Raw genomic sequence first — 16,691 nt, 5'->3', positions numbered from 1 at the left:
CTCTCTCTCCTCTCTCTCTCTCTCTCTCTCTCTCTCTCTCTCTCTGTCTCTCTCTCTCTCTGTCTCTCTCTCTCTCTGTGTGTGTGTGTGTGTGTGTGTGTGTGTGAGAGAGAGAGAGAGAGAGAGAGAGAGAGAGAGAGAGAGAGAGGTTGTTCAAAAAGGAATGTTAACTCTGCTCAGAAAATGGAGATGTATCACTTGTCATGACTTAGATACCCCTGTGGGACACGGTGCAAGTAAAATGAGTCAAACTCAGAAGGAAACTACTGTGTGATCTTGCTGTACTGGATGTGAATGTGAGGTTATGGTGGGAAGGTGGGGAGAAGTTTTGAGAGGTCAGAGGATACAAAATTACAGGTACACAAAAGCTCAAACATACAGGGTAAACAAGCCCAGAGCGGTCAAGATGTGAGATACATAGCAAAATCATAGCTGGGATTTTTAAACAAGATCTTAGCTGTTCTTGTCATGCTCAGAATAACTATGTAGGAAGAAAGAAAAGTTAATTCATTTTACTAGATGAGCTTTTTACTATCTCTGTCTTACAAGGCTTTGGTGCAAACCGTACGCACATATAGTTTTATATTTACAAATAAAATAAGATTACAATCATAAAAAATAACTCCTATGGACTTATAGAATATTTTCGATGAAAATGTGATGTGTATATTTATGACAAAGAGCACACTTATGTGAATTCACTGAGTTCAGGCACTGGGTAGTGCACAGCAGCTCCCTTGGGACCTGAGAAATCATTTCCTTTCCTCTGTTCAGGGAAGACTCTATGGATTCCATCCTGGTATTGGTGAATATTCTCTACTATCTTTAGATGTCTACAACTCTGTAGCCATCAATTTTTTATTTCTGCTAATGCTAACTTTCCTTTGTATTATTTGAAGATCTTTTAGAGAACTTTGACTTTTCAATAAACCACATTTTGGTGTCACCCACTTCTCCTTGCTTTGGTGCTCTTCCTCCAGCTGTTCCTTGGGTTTCTAGTGAAGTTGAACCCTGATAAACTGACCATTCATTTAAAAGCTGAAGTAAAACTGTTTTAACACACTCCAGGTGCACTGTGTGCTGATCACTGCCCTTGCTGCTGATGGGAACCATGGCCGATGTACTGCTCAGAAACCTGAGAGGGAAACTTGGGACACACAGCTAGCCTGGGCGAAGGTCAAAGTTCAAAATGTGAAGCATATCTACTAAGTGCCTGTTGATTTCTCCACATCAGAAAGTCAAAAATTGAGCTGAGCTGGGTGGTGTGACATACAGTATCCCAACACTCACAAAGTAAAGGCAGGATGATGAGGAGTTCAAACCCAACATCAGCTCCAAGAAACCTTATCTTACACACACAGCCCATACCACCTCCATCTCTCTCTCTCTCTCTCTCTCTCTCTCTCTCTCTCACACACACACACACACACACACACACACACACACACTACACCCCCCGACAATGCATACCATAGCACACACACACACAATTCATACATACCATAAATAATGCACACCATACATAATACACACATACCATACCACACACACAAATATAAACATACACTATACAATAACACTACAAACACACACACTATATATACCACATATACACACCATATATACCATATCACACATACACACTAAAATATATACATACACACATACACACACTACACAAACACCATATACATCACACACACTACACACCATACATACCACACCACACACACAAATATACACAAATACACACACCGTACATATAAGACTATATACCATACATACCGTACCACATCACTCACTCCTTCCCACATTATACATACCATACATAACACATATACACACACTGTACATACCATAGCACACCCTCACATCTCTCCAAATCCATATATATCCATACCATACCATACATCCATACATAGCGCATACACACACACTACATTGAAACATGTCAAGGTTTTTGGTGACTATTCTCTGTTCCTATTCTCTTTTTGCTACCAAAAAAAAAAAAAAAAAAAAAAAAAAAGGAGCCAGACAGTGGTGGGCTCAATGCTCAATACTCAAGAGGTAGAGGTAAGTTGATCTCTGTGAGTTCAAGTCCAGCCTGGTCTACAGATGAATTCCATGACTGCCAGAGTGACAAAGAGAAACCCCTGTCTCAAAAACAAGCAAACAAACAAACAGGTTCTTTTTCTTGAGCCTACCACCACCCCTTCTCATTCTGATCCTTCTCTGAGGAGTGGCCATACAACCTTGTTGATCAGTGACAGATCCCTGCATAGCTTCCCTCTTGAATTCAGGGGACTCTTCCTACTTTCCTCTTACTGTTGTCAAAGATACGCCTCTCTGATTTTAATTCCTTTAAGACAGCTGGTTGGTTCCTGTTCCATGGGCTCTGGGGCAGCTGTTACCACTGTAGCTCTCGGTTGGGTGCTAATCTAGCCCTTCACATCCTTGATGTTCTGTTTCTCAGCTATGCAGAGGGCAGGGTGGGGGTGGGCCATTAGGATGGGTAAGCTTTCCAGCTCTGCAACTTTGTTTCACTGTTTTGCTTCTCTGCAGCTTGGAACATGTGCGTTTAGCATTGCTGTTTCCTCAGTGGATTGACGCCTTGTCAGGGAGAAATCTCTTCAGCAATTTTCCTTGCTGTGAAGTTCACTTTACTGGATACTGTTGTAGTCCTTTCTAATTTCCTTTCATTAATGTTTGCATCACATACCCAATAACTTATAATAGGCTTGCATGGTTGTATTTGGGGGGAAAAAAGCATGCACTAGGTCCCATGTTTTAATTCCCCTGTCAATCTGTTTTTGAATTGGTATATTTAAAACACTTGCATCTAATATGATTATTTGTATACTAGGGCCTGCTAATTTTTTCCAGTTTATGCTCTATGTTTCCCTGCCTCTTTATAATTATTTGTGCATTTAAAAATTATATTGGATATATTTATACAGTTTCAAGTGTATTGTTTTACCACTCTCCTGGTGTTCTACTATGGAGACGTTATTACACATAAAGCAATTTTCACTGTGTAATACAATTTCACAAGTCCAGAAAAATACAAAAGCTTACTTCCCACAAAAAAACACCAAGAAAAACTCCCAAGAGAAATTAAGAATGCCTAGAGGCAAGCTGAGTGATGGTGTCATATGCCTTTAATTCCAGCACTTAGGAGACAGAGCCAGGCATTTCTCTGTGAGTATGAGGCCAGCCTGGTCTTCAGAGCAAGTTCTAGAACAGCCAGGGCTACATAGAGTAACCCTGTCTTGAGAAAGGAGGAGGAAGAAGAGGAGGAAGATGAAGAGGAGAAGGAAGAGGAAGGGTGAGGAGGGGGAAGAGGAGGAAGACAGACTGACTGGATGACTAGTGACAAAGAAGAGATAAACTTTCAATATGCTCTAACTCAGAACATATAATAGTGAAGACCTCCGCAGAGGGGAGACCCTCTCTCAAGTCTCAGAAAGTCGCGACCACCCAGTAATCTGCTCGAGACACCATGTACCAGAGCAATTTCGAGGTTATTTATTAGGGCGTGACAACTAGCTGCCGGTCAATTCGCATGCCCACGCAGGAGCTGAATTGACCCCGACTGCCAGTTTGGAACGGGTTTTAAAGGGAAAAACCACAAACCAAGGAAATGAGGAGGGGGTGAGGGGGTTGCTAGGGTGGTATAACATAAAAATAGTGGAACATTCCAAAGGAACCCAACCTACATGAGTCAGGATCAGATGAAAACTCTCTGTACGCTTATCTTTCCCAAGAATGTAGTCCTGCCCTGTCACTTCGGCCTTGCCCTGTCACTATGGTTCTCAGCTTGGTTCCACCTGACTAAATTGCATTCTTTCCTTTCTCTTTGCGGGTCGGCCAGTTCCAGTAATGGTGACTGGTCTTTCCACATTCCTAAAGAAAGCCTAAAGAATATTTTATATGTCTAAAAAGGATTCTATATACCCAGTATCCATAACTTTTCCCTCTACAATAGATGTGCTAAAATGGAATTTTAAAGCTACAGATACGTTAAAAAATGTTAAAAAATTCAAATGGTTATTCTATTTCCACATCCCAGAATAATAAAGATCAAAGCAGACACAAAAATCAACACAGATTAATCAAGAAAATGAAATGCTGATTATTTAAAATATAGTAGTTTAGTTACATTAAATAAAAATTATTTAAATACACTAATTCAAAAAAATTGACATTTTTTTTTTGCCAGATTGACAGTCTCTTGTAGTCAGTTTTCTCTGAGTACTCAATATGATAAAAGTGAAAGGGCAGAGATTACTATGCTTTTCTAGAAATAAAAGAATTACTTTGCAGTACTATGCACAAAATTAGAAAACATAGCTAGACATGGTGATACACGTCTGTGATCCCAGCCCAGGGCAGCAGAGGAAGGAAGGTGAGGAACAGGTCAGCCTGATCCACATGACAGGACTTTCATGGAGGGTGGGAGAAGGAAGGGTAACAGATGAAATGGACAAACTCTGAGAGATATGGCATCTAACAAAATCAATTCAAAACCCAAAACTAGTAAGGAAATTAAATCAACAATCAACAGCTTCCCAACAAACAAAAGCTCAGGACCAGGTAGTTTTACTAGTGATTCTATAAGTATTTAAAGGAGAATTAAGATCAATCCTTCTCAAACTTTTCCAAAATACTGAGGAAGGAGTACTTGTGGACTTGCTCTATGAGGTAAGCATTGCTTTGATAGCAAAGTCAGGTAAAGATACTTCAAGAAGAGAGAACTTCAGACCAACATTCCTTATGAATGGTGAGACAACACGCAAACAGAATTCAGTAGTATCTTAGAATTATTATAAACAGTGGCCAAGGGAAATATTCCATAATATCAAGGTGGTTACACACACACACAAAAGAAAATAGAACCTACAATATACCACATTAACAAGATATCAGTGAGGATTGAACCTCCCATGCTCTCAACTGATGCAGAAGGAGCTTAACAGTATTCAACATTCTTTCATGAGAAAAACATTCACTGAACTAAGAATGGAAGGAACTGAAGACCCAGCATGACAAGGGCCCCCTGTGGGCACTGAGTGGTTAGCATCATCTACAAAGATAAAGGGGGTAAGTGCGTCCCTCTCTTACCAGTGCAATTAGGCAAGTCAAGAAGCATCCAGATTGGAAAGTAATCATGACTATTCATAGGTGACATGATTTTATCTAAAGATTGCACACCTAAGAAATGAGACTAATAAACAAACTTAACAAGGTTGTAGGTGAGAAATCAATACATAAGTCAGTTGTGGGCTGGAGAGAGTGCAGCCAGTACATGGGACTTTTGGCAGAAGCATTAGGATCTGTGCTCCATCCCTACAGCCTGAATGAATGAATGAGTCAATGTGCTGCCACTTGCTTTTAATCCAGGAGGATCCCTGGGGTCCCCAGCCAGCAAGCCTAGCCTATTTGTGAGCCTGGGGAACAGCATTGGAGGTTGATCCTTGACCTCTCTCAAAAGGGATGTACTCCTACACAGACAAGACATGTACATGTATGTACCTAGGGAGAAAAAAAAACATTTGCATTTGTGTATACTGGCAATGAATATCCATAAAAAGAAAACAATGCCATCTATAGTAATATTAAAAAGAATAAAATACTTCACAATAAGATTGACCTGGAGCTGCTATCCCAAGGGGACCTCCATTCTCCCCGACCTCTCTGCTCACCTTCAGCAGATCTATGCAACCTGAACCATACAGGTAAGCTTCCCTTCCCCCACCCATCATCTGAGCTTGCTGAGTGCTCTGGAGCAAAGCAAGTTGCTGTGAGCAGCCTGCTAAACAGGGGGACCTCCATTCTCCTGCTTCTCTCCACTCACTTTCATCAGACCTGTGGCTCCTAAATCTTACAGACCTGTGGATCTTGAACTACAGAGACCTGCAGATCCAGAACCATACAGCCCAAGGACACCCGACAGAGGCCTGCCACACTAGGACCATCCAGGTTAACCCACCTCCCAATACCTACTACAAGAACCAAAGACATCCAGATGGCTAAAGGCCCTCAAAAGAACACAATCAACAAAAGCCAGGGCAATATGACACCTTCATAGCACAGCTACCCTAATACAGCAAGCCCTGGATATCCACACACAACTGAAGCACAAGAAAAATGACCTTAAATCCAATCTTATAAAGATGATAAAGGCCTTTAAAGAGAAAATGAATAAGTCTCTTAAAGAAATACAGGAAAATGCAATCACTCAGGCAAAGGTCTTTAAAGAGGAAACAAATAAATCCCTTGAAGATATAGGAAAATACAATTAAATAAATGAAAAGGAAATAAATAAAACTGTGCAACACCTGAAAATGGAAATAGAAGCAATAAAGAAAGCACAAACTAAGGGAATCCTAGAGATAGAAAACCTAGGGGAAAGAACAGGAACAACAGATGCAAACAACGCCAACAGAATGCAGGAGATGGAAGAAAGACCCTCAGGTGTAGAAGATACAATAGAAGAAATTGATACTAGTCAAAGAAAATCTTAAATCTAAAAAATTCCTGGCACAATACATCCAGGAAATCTGAGATACTATGCACAAAAAGATCTAACCTAAGAATAATAGGAATAGAAGAAGGTGAAGAGTCCCAAAGCCCAGAAAATATACTCAACAAAATCATAGAAAAAATCTTTCCCAACCTAAAGAAAGAGATGCCTATAAACATACAAGAAGCTTATAGAACATCAATTAGACTGGACTAGAAAAGAAAATTCTCCCACCACATAATAATCAAAACACAAAATCTATAGAAAAAAGAAAGAATATTAAAAGCAGCAAGGAAAAAAGGTCAGGTAACATACAAAGGCAGACCTATCAGAATTACACCTGACTTCTCAACAAAAAAAGCTTGAAAGGCCTGGACAGATATCTTGAAACCTCAAAACAAACAAACAAACAAACCACAGATACCAACCTAGACTATTATACACAGCAAAACTCTCAATCACCATTGATGAGGAAAACAAGATATTTCAAGACAAATCCAAATTCAAACAATATCTATCCACAAATCCAACCCAACAAAAAATACTAGAAGGAAAACTGCAACCCAAGGATGATACCTATATCCAAGAAAACACAGGAAATAAGTAAATCCATAGCAGCCAAAACAAGAGGAGAGCACATGCACACACCCACACACCCACACACCCACACACCCACACACACACACACCCACACACACACACACACACACTAACACCACCAACATCAAAATAACAAGAAATAATAATCACTGGTCATTAATATCTCTCAACACCAATGGACTCAATTCCCCCAATAAAAAGCACAGACTCACAGAATGGATATGAAAACAGGATCCATCATTCTTCTGCATACAAGAAGCATACCTCAGCAATAAAGATACATATTACCTCAGAAAAAAAGGCTGGAAAAAATTTTTTCCAAGCAAATGACCCAAGAAACAAGCTTGAAGTAGCCATTCTAACATCTAATCAAATATACTTTCAACCAAAATTAATCAAAAGAGACAGGAAAGAACATTTCATACTCACCAAAGGAAAAATCTACCAAAATGATATCTCAATTCTGAACATCTATGCCCCAAACACAAGGACACCTACATTTGTAAAAACATATTGCTAAAGCTAAATCTCACATCCAACCCAACACATTTATAGTGGGAGACTTCAACACCCTACTCTCACTTTCATGAATGAACCTAACAGACATCTTTAGAATATTTCACTTAAACACAAAAGAAATACCTTCTTCTCAGCATCTCTCCAAAATTGACCATATAGTTGGTCACAAACCAATCTTCAACAGATACCAGAAAATTGAAATAATGCCTTGTATCTTTTCAGACCACCATGGATTAAAGCTGGACTTCAACAGAAACACCACTAAGCCTACACACTCATGGAAATTGAACAACTCCCTACTCAATGATCACTGTGTCAGAGAAGAAATAAAGAAAGAAATGAAAGACTTTCTAGGATTCAATGAAAACGAAGGCACAACATTCCCAAACTTATGCGGCACAATAAAAGCAGGGCTAAGAAAAAGTTCATAGCACTAAATGCCTCCATAATGAAATTAGAAAGTTCTCATGCCATCTATTTAAAAGCATACCTGAAAGTTCTAGAAAATAATAATAATAATAGAAGGAGGAGGAGAAGGAGGAAGAGGAGGAGAAAGAGGAGGAACAGCAGCAGCAGCAGCAGCAGCAGCAGCAGCAGCAGCAGCAGCAGCAGCAGCAATCACCCCAAAGTGGAGTGTAAGTCAGGAAATAATCAAAATCAGGGCTGAAATCAATCAGTTAGAAACAAAGAAAATAATACAAAGAATCAATGAAACCAAGAGAAGGTTCTTTGAGAAAATCAATAAGATAGACAAACCCTTAGCCAAACTAACTAAAAGAAAGAGAGACAGTATCCAAATAAACAAAATCAGAAATGAAAAGGGAGATATAACAAACAGACACTGAGGAAATTAAAAGAATCATTAGGTCTTACTTCAAAAGCCTGTATTCCACAAAATTGGAAAATCTGAATGAAATGGATGATTTTCTAGACAAATACCACTTACCAAAGTTAAATCAAGATCAGGTAAACTATTTAAACAGCCCTAAAACTCCTATAAAAAAAAATAGAAGCAGTCATTAAAAGTCTCCCAACCAAAATTTATAAGCCTGAGTAGTCATAGACCTTGTAAATAGGTAGCCTTGGCAGACAATATCAACTTAGATAAGGACAAGTGAGTCATAGGCAGAGTCATAGTGACTTGTCCCCTGAACCTTCACCCAGCCGATACCCGGTTCTGAAGATATCTATATTCCCCCTGAACACCCACACTCCAGTGTCATTCCCTTCCCCACATCTTGCCTTTCTGTGTTTATACCCCTGTGTGAATCAATTATGATTTGAGAAAAATTTTTAAAAAAAAGAAATATGAAAAAAAAAGTCTCCCAACCAAAAAAAAAATCCAGGGCCAGATGGTTTAATGCAGATTTCTACCAGACTATCAAAGAAAAGCTAATACCAATACTCAAACTACTCCATGAAATAGAATCAGAAGGAACACTGCCAAACTCATTCTATGAGGCCAGTCACCCTGACACCTGAACCACCCAAAGATTTAACAAAGGGAAATTCAGACCAATTGCTCTTATGAACATTGATGCAAAAAAATGCTCAACAAAATACTCGATAACCAAATCCAGGAACATACCAAAACATCACCCATCATGATCAAATAGGCTTCATCCCAGAGATACAGGGATGGTTCAATATACAAAAATCTATCAATATAATTCACCATATAAACAAATTGAGAGGAAAAAAAGTGATCATTTCATTAGATGCTGAAAAGCCTTTGACAAAAATCTAACATCTCATCAAGTTAAAAGTACTAGAGAGATCAGGTATACAAGGTTCATACCTAAACATAACCAAAGCACTATACAACATGCCAATAGCCAATATCAAACTAAATAGACAATTACACTAAATTACACTTAAAGCAATTACACTAAAATCAGAGACAAGACAAGGCTGCCAACTTTCTCCCTATCTATAGCACTTGAAGTTCTAGCCTGAACAATAAGACAACTAAAGAGATCAAGGGAATGCAAATCAGAAAGGAAGAAGTCAAATGATCACTATTTGTGGATGATATGATAGTACACATAACAGACTCCAAAAATTCCACCAAAGAGCTACAGCTCATAAACAGCTTCAGCAAAGTAGCTGGATACAAAATTAACTCAAAGAAATCAGTAGCCCTCCTTTACACAAATGATAGACTGGCCTGGAAAGAAATTAGGGAAAGAATAACCTTTACAAAAGCCACAAATGATATAAAATATCTTGATGTTACTCTAACCAAGCAAGTGAAAGATCTTTAAGTCCCTGAAGAAAGAAATTGAATAAGGTATCAGAAGATAGAAAGATCTCCCATGCTCATGGATAGGCAAGATTAACACAGTAAAAATGGTCATCTTATCAAAATCAATCTACAGATTCAATGCAATCCCCATCAAAATTCCAACACAATTCTCTACAGACCTTGAAAGAGCAATTCTCAACTTCACATGGAAAAACAAAACAAACAAACAAACAAACAAAAGAAACAGAATATCAAACAATCTGAATAAAGGAACTTAGGGATAAATCACCATCCCTAACCTCAAGCTGTACTACAGAGCAATAGTAGTAAAAACTGCATGGTGTTGGTACAGAAACAGACAGGTTGATTAATGGAATTGAATAGAAGACTGAAAAATAAACCCACACACCTATGGACACTGGAAGTTTCATAAAGAAGCCAAAACCATACAATGGAAAAAAGAAAGCATCTTCAACAAATGGTGCTCGTTTAACTGGAGGTCTACATGTATAAGAATGAAAATATATCCATATTTATCACCCTGCACACAACTCAAGTCCAAGTGGATCAAGGACCTCAACATAAAACCAGATACACTAAATCTTATAGAAGAGTAAGCGGGAAATACACATGAACACATTGGTACAGGAGACAATATCCTGAACAGAGCACCAATGGCTCAGACTCTAAGATCAACAAATGATAAATGGGACCTCATGAAACTGTAAATCTTCTATAAGGCAAAGGACACTGTCAATAGCAGCCTTCAGATTGGGAAAGGATCTTTACCAGCTCTACATCTGACAGAAGACCAATATCCAAAACTTATTAAAATCTTAAGAAGTTAAATACCAACAACCTAGATAGCCCCATTTAAAAGTGGGGCACAGAGCAAAACAAAAATTCTCAACAAGGGAATCTCACATGGCTGAGAAGCACTTATAGAAGTGTTCAAAGTCCTTAGTCATCAAGGAAATGAAAATCAAAACAACCCTGAGATTCCATGTTACACCTATCAGAATGTCTAAGATCAAAAACTCAAGAGACAGCACATGCTGTCAAGAATGTAGAGCAAGGGAAACATTTCTCCATTGCTGGTGGGAATGCAAACTTGCACAACCACTTTGGAAATCAATTTGGCCATTTTTTAGAAAACTGGGAATAGTTCTATCTCAAGACCCAGCTATAGTACTCCTGGGTATGTACCCAAAAGATGCTTTACCATACCACAAAGACATGTGCTCCACTATGTTCATAGCAGCTTTATTTGTAATAGCCAGATACTGGAAACAACCTAGATATCCCTCAACTGAAGAAAATAAGCACATCTACACAATGGAATACTATTCATCTATTAAAAACAAAGACATCCTGAATTTTGTAGACAAATGGATGGGTCTTAAGAATATCATCCTGAGTGAGGTAATCCAGTCTCAAAAGGATATGCATGGTATGTACTCAATTATAAATAGATATTAGCCATAAAATACAGGATACCTATGATATACCTCACAGACCCAAAGAAGCTAAACAAGAAGGAAGGTGTTTTCTTCTAGAAATTGTACAGCTTTCATGGATATAACTAAGTCTTTAATCTACTTCAAGTGCAAAAAGGGTGGATCCAAGTTGACCCTTTTACAAATGTTGAATCTTCCTAGCATTTTGTTGAATAGACTGTTCTTGCCCTGCTGAATGATTCCACACCCTTATCAACAATGACTTGATTGTATGTATGAGGGTTTATGTTTGGGCTTTCTAAGCTATTTCCTTGATCTATATGTCAGCATTACACTGTTATCAATAGTGTATATCTGCAAATTTTGTCACTAGAAAGTATGAGCCTATTAACTTTGGAAAGATAGAACCATTTGCAAAAGGGTCACTTGAATCCTTTATGCACTTAAAAATCAATTCAAAGTAGATTAAAGCCTTAGTTATATCCATGAAAACCGTACAATTTCCAGAAGAAAACACTGTATAAATGACCATGACATTGGACTGGGCAGTGCTTCTTAATCCTAACTCTTCCATTTATAGTATAACTGTATTAAATATTTCCTCTACATACATTTAAAAATGGTGTTGGGTTCGGTACAGCTCAGCAGTGGAACAATGGCCTAGCATTCACGAGGCCCTAGTTCAATCTTTAGCACACACATGAAACCAAAGCACCAATCATGTTTTGCTTCCACTCTCAAACATAATGTAGAAGGCCAAGGAGGAGGATTTCCTATTATAGTACGCACTACACACCTACATCCTCTCTGGTATGAAAGACCCCTTCTTTACCACTTCCTTTCTATGTCAAAATTTTTTCTTTAATCATTTTCTTAAGATCAACCTACAAATATATTATTTTAGTTTTTGTGCATCTGCTTATCTCTTCTCCCCTCTGTCCCTGAGGGTGGAGAGTTCTAGATTTACAGTTTTCTCAGAACCTATTTTGCCCATTAAATTCTGCCATCTGTGGTTTCTGATAAGAAATCTACCAATCGAATTATATTCTCCCTATAGGTAAAAAGTCATTTCTAACTCGCTTTGGATTTTTTAATTTAATTTGAAAGATGGGTACAGTAATTCCCACATAAGCCCATCACTCGGGAACCTGGTATCAGAGAGTCACTAGGGCTCAGGACCTTGTCACCATAGTGCAGTTTGATGGAACAGCCCAGCAACTCAGACTCAAAATAAAGCTGTCATTGTCAGATGGTTCCAATATCCCCATCAGCTCAGTGATGTTCATTTTCTCAGTTGAGACCTTCCCAGATCATGGTACAGTATGTGCTCACCAACTGATATCGGACATTGCCAATAGCTGAGATTCTGGACCTCCATTTCTGTCAGACAGACACAGGTCTGGATTCTCCACTGCTATTCTCCTAATACACAGCCATGCCATGAGATCCAACTCCCTGTGTAGGCCCAGGGAATGCCACGTGCTAATATCAGGCTTGGTTACTATTCGGCCATAGTGTACGTCTTCAGTCTCAACAAGGCTTCCTCTAACATCACCCCTGTGACATGAAGATCTACCAGGTGAGGCAAAAAATTCAGATTTTCATGTGACCTCCATCACCACCACAGAGAGGAGGGTTCTCTCCTCGCTAGCAAGCATGAAGACCATGGCTCCTTCTTAGCCACCTCTGACACTAATCAGCAGGGGTGAAGGATGGGACACTAGGTTTCCAAGTGGGTAGAAGTTTAAAGTTCCTACCCAGACTTCCTGGCATGGTCATGGTGTGACATAGCTGTTTTCTTGGTATTTGGCAGCATATAAATGTTCTAAGTTTTCTGCCTTGCTGGGTAGCACTCTTGGTCCCTTGGCTAAAATGCAGTCAGGTTTTTATAGAGGTCCATGGCATGTGCTACTGGCATTTCAAGTTGCTGATATATTTGTTTCCAATTCTGAATTATTTTACATAATAGAAACCCCCCCTCAAAAAAAAAGAAAAACCGAAGAATTTACTTCCATATTGTTTCATGGGTTTCTGGAGTTCTTCGTTGGTCTGATTTCTTGTGTGTGTGTGCATGTGCGAGTAATGACTAGGATCTTAGTTGTTTTTAACATTAGGATGACTAAAAAGCACACTCAAACCTTTCTACAAACAGAAATTTCTAGCTAAATTGTTGAATAACTCTACCTACTACTCTAAACAATAGTTTAAAATAACACAAGCTAGTCAATAAATTCTACAATTTGTCAAATAGTATGCAATGGTGGGAAAAAATAAAAGCAGAAACATAATTATAACAACACATGAAGAATGCCAAAATACAGTTAGGAGCAAGGTGGTTATGCTGTGTGTTTAAGGCTCTTTGTGCCAAAACAGGAGCAGAAGGATGAACACAGATGTGTGTCAGGATGAACACAAATTGTGTCTGGATGAACACATACTGTGTCAGGATGAATACAGATGTGTGTCAGGATGAATACAGATATGTCAGGCTAAAATTTGATAAATTAGAAGGCATGACAGAGTAATAATGGCAAAAGAATAGCTTAATGTGTTGGTTAGTTTTATCTCAACTTGACACGGCTAGAGTAATTTTGGAAGAGAGATCCTCTACAGAGAAAATGCCCCCACCAGACTAACAAGCCTGTGGGCCATTTTCTTGATTGACAATTGATGTGGGAGGGCTCAACTCACTGCAGTGGGGCCACATCTGAGCTGGTGGTCCCAGGCTCCATAATAAAGCAGGCTGAGCAATCCCTGAGGAGCAAGCCAGTTAAACAGTATTCCTCCATGGCTAAAGGAGGTCATGCAGGAAGACCGACTACCACTGAAGGCCTTTTGAAAAGCCATATGGAAATATACTACCATAGAATCTTCCTACATTATACAAATCCTAAGTATACACATATATGAAAGGAATTTAAACTGAGTCACCATATGATGAAAAAGACATGCCTGCACATATGTCTGTACACCGTATGCCTGTAGTACACATGGAGGCCAGAGAACTGAGTCAGAACCCTTGGGACTAGAACTACAAATGGGCTATGAGTTGCTCTGTGGGTGGTGGGAATCAAGCTTGGGTTCTCTGGAAGAACAAACAGTGCTTTTATCCAGTTGGAATTAACTCTCCAGTCTCCTAAAGGATCCCTTTAAAAATATATATGATAGATGCAATATGCTGAGAAAATAAAACTAATTGAGACACACCTTTAAGAAGGAAAAGAGGAGCTGGGGAGACATCTCAGTGGTTATGAACACTGGCTGCTCTTCCAGAGTCCTCTACGAGGTCATCATGTAGGCTAAGCTGTTGGCTTCCAGGACAGCCCCATATACTGAATGCCTTCCTAGTGCTGCTATCCTGTGGCTCTAGGGATGAGCCTGGATATTTGTTACTATGTTCCTCCTCCTTTCCATAAATTATGCAGAACACTCTAGAGACCACAGAAGTGTCTTGCTCACTCACAATAACTGCACTTCCCACAAGTTACTAGAATTCAGAGGGTTTGCTAACTACATCCTTATAAAGTTGACCTATTGTGCTATGTTTCAAAGATTGATTTGAACAATATATACAGTCCACATTGTTTTAAAAGGTAAACTAAACTTTTCTTATTTTTTAAACTCAGGTTTGTGGGATTTGGCAAACCACATAAGAAGCTCTTTATTCTAGAGTTGGAGAAAGGCTCACAGAAAACTCCCTGTCGACCAGTATGCTCAGTGACAGAGATTGAAAGCACTATAAATCTGAACTTCTCCAATTCCCTGAAGTTCAAAATATGAAATTATTAATAGTTATAAAAAAGAAATTATGAGACAATATGCGTGTCAGTGAATGCTGTAACGATGGTGGGGAAACTAATTGTTTCAACAGACCAAAAATAATGTGGAAAAATTTAAGATAAAGCATGTAAGTTACGTGGACATTAGACAAGCAGATCAGTAAGTATAAATGCAGGAAATTCCATTTTGATATTCACAAGAAACTGACCTAGACTGAGGCTTGTGGTTGTCTAAGTGCTCTGAACTGAAAGGTCAAATCTGGTCCCTGATTGTCAACAAGGAGCTAGAACTGAGGAAAGTTCCTAACAGTTTTGGGTCCTACAAAGGTCAGCCTGGATAGTTTACATTGTCCCTGTGATCATCCTCCGTTTTAGCATTGAAAGGATAGGATCCTACGTGTTAAAAGGAAAATACATAATATTACCATGTCATCACAGTCAGATGGATCATAAATGCTCTGTTGGAAAACTTTGCAGCATTCGACAAATTCCTCACTCATTGAGTGGATTTGTGCATTTAGGACTGCTCCCTTGCTGCCACCAAATTCCAGTCTTTCCAGTTTCTCAAATTCCAGTATGGTGACAAAAACATCCTTTAAAAAACACAAAATAGTAACGGCCTTTCTATCATCTTCAGCAAGAACAAAGAGATTTTAAAGATTTCAATCAAAACATTTTCAAACATTCAGAATCAATGGGCACTTACATCACAGAAAGCTAAATTTCACTGAACAGAGCAAATGCTAGTTTTAAAATCCACACTCCATTTTCAAACCCCAAAAGCTACCTCAGTGGAGACAGCTCCTAGTGTGCTACTTACACATGACCCCTCTGAGTGCCATCCTAATGGTAAAGCAGATAGCTCCCTGGGTGATAGCCTAAGCTTAGCCACCTACACTCTGCACTGGCCTAGCTCCAGGACTGGAAGAGATCCCAGGAGACTGTCTACATAGAAAAAGTCACTTGTGTTTGACAGACTTTAATGGCTCTCAGGCTGACCAGCAATAAGAATTTTCACATAAATCTCTGACTTATGTGAAAATATTACATAAACAGTAAAATGTAAAGTCTGTAGAAACCTCTAACAAGGAAAAGAAGGCAGCAGCATCAATTCAAACATTTTGAGGAAGCCTCTGCTAGTAGACTCATCATAAAAGTTTATGCATTCAATTTTTACATTTTAGATTTTTTTAAAGCACTTATACACAGGACTGGAAAGAGGGTTCAGTGGTTAAGCATCCTGGCTGATCTTCTACAGGATCTTGGGTTAGACTCCCAGCACCCACAAGGTACCTGATAATGGAGGGTAACTCCAGTTCTGAGGGATCTGGTGCCCTCAATGAGAACTGCATACATGTGGTGCATAGCTATAAATACAGACAAAACATCCACAACAGAAAATAATTTCAAAATACAGAGTAAACTTTTCACGTCCTTTTACTTTTATGAATGAGTTTACTAATTCTATAGCATTTTATTATATACTTGTAAATGGTATATGGTATATGGTATTTGGTATATGGCATTTGGTATATGGCATTTGGTATATGGCATTTGGTATATGGCAT

General features: G+C 38.9%; 1 protein-coding gene across 1 annotated transcript in view; it reads right to left on the bottom strand.

Annotated features, from left to right (window-relative positions):
* The window catches only part of Dnah11 (dynein axonemal heavy chain 11), a 291,537-nt gene that overhangs the window by 253,674 nt on the left and 21,172 nt on the right, over window positions 1-16,691 (bottom strand). The window contains exon 8 of the mRNA XM_028773185.1: window positions 15,549-15,716. Within this exon, the coding sequence (XP_028629018.1) occupies window positions 15,549-15,716 (168 nt within the window). The remainder of the gene's footprint in view (window positions 1-15,548; window positions 15,717-16,691) is intronic.

The sequence above is a fragment of the Grammomys surdaster genome, unplaced genomic scaffold (assembly GCF_004785775.1).
Source record: "Grammomys surdaster isolate TR1022 unplaced genomic scaffold, NIH_TR_1.0 223, whole genome shotgun sequence".
NCBI lineage: Eukaryota > Metazoa > Chordata > Mammalia > Rodentia > Muridae > Grammomys > Grammomys surdaster.
The sequence above is the reverse complement of the archived record's forward strand: the minus strand, read 5'-3'. Positions and strand labels throughout refer to the sequence as shown.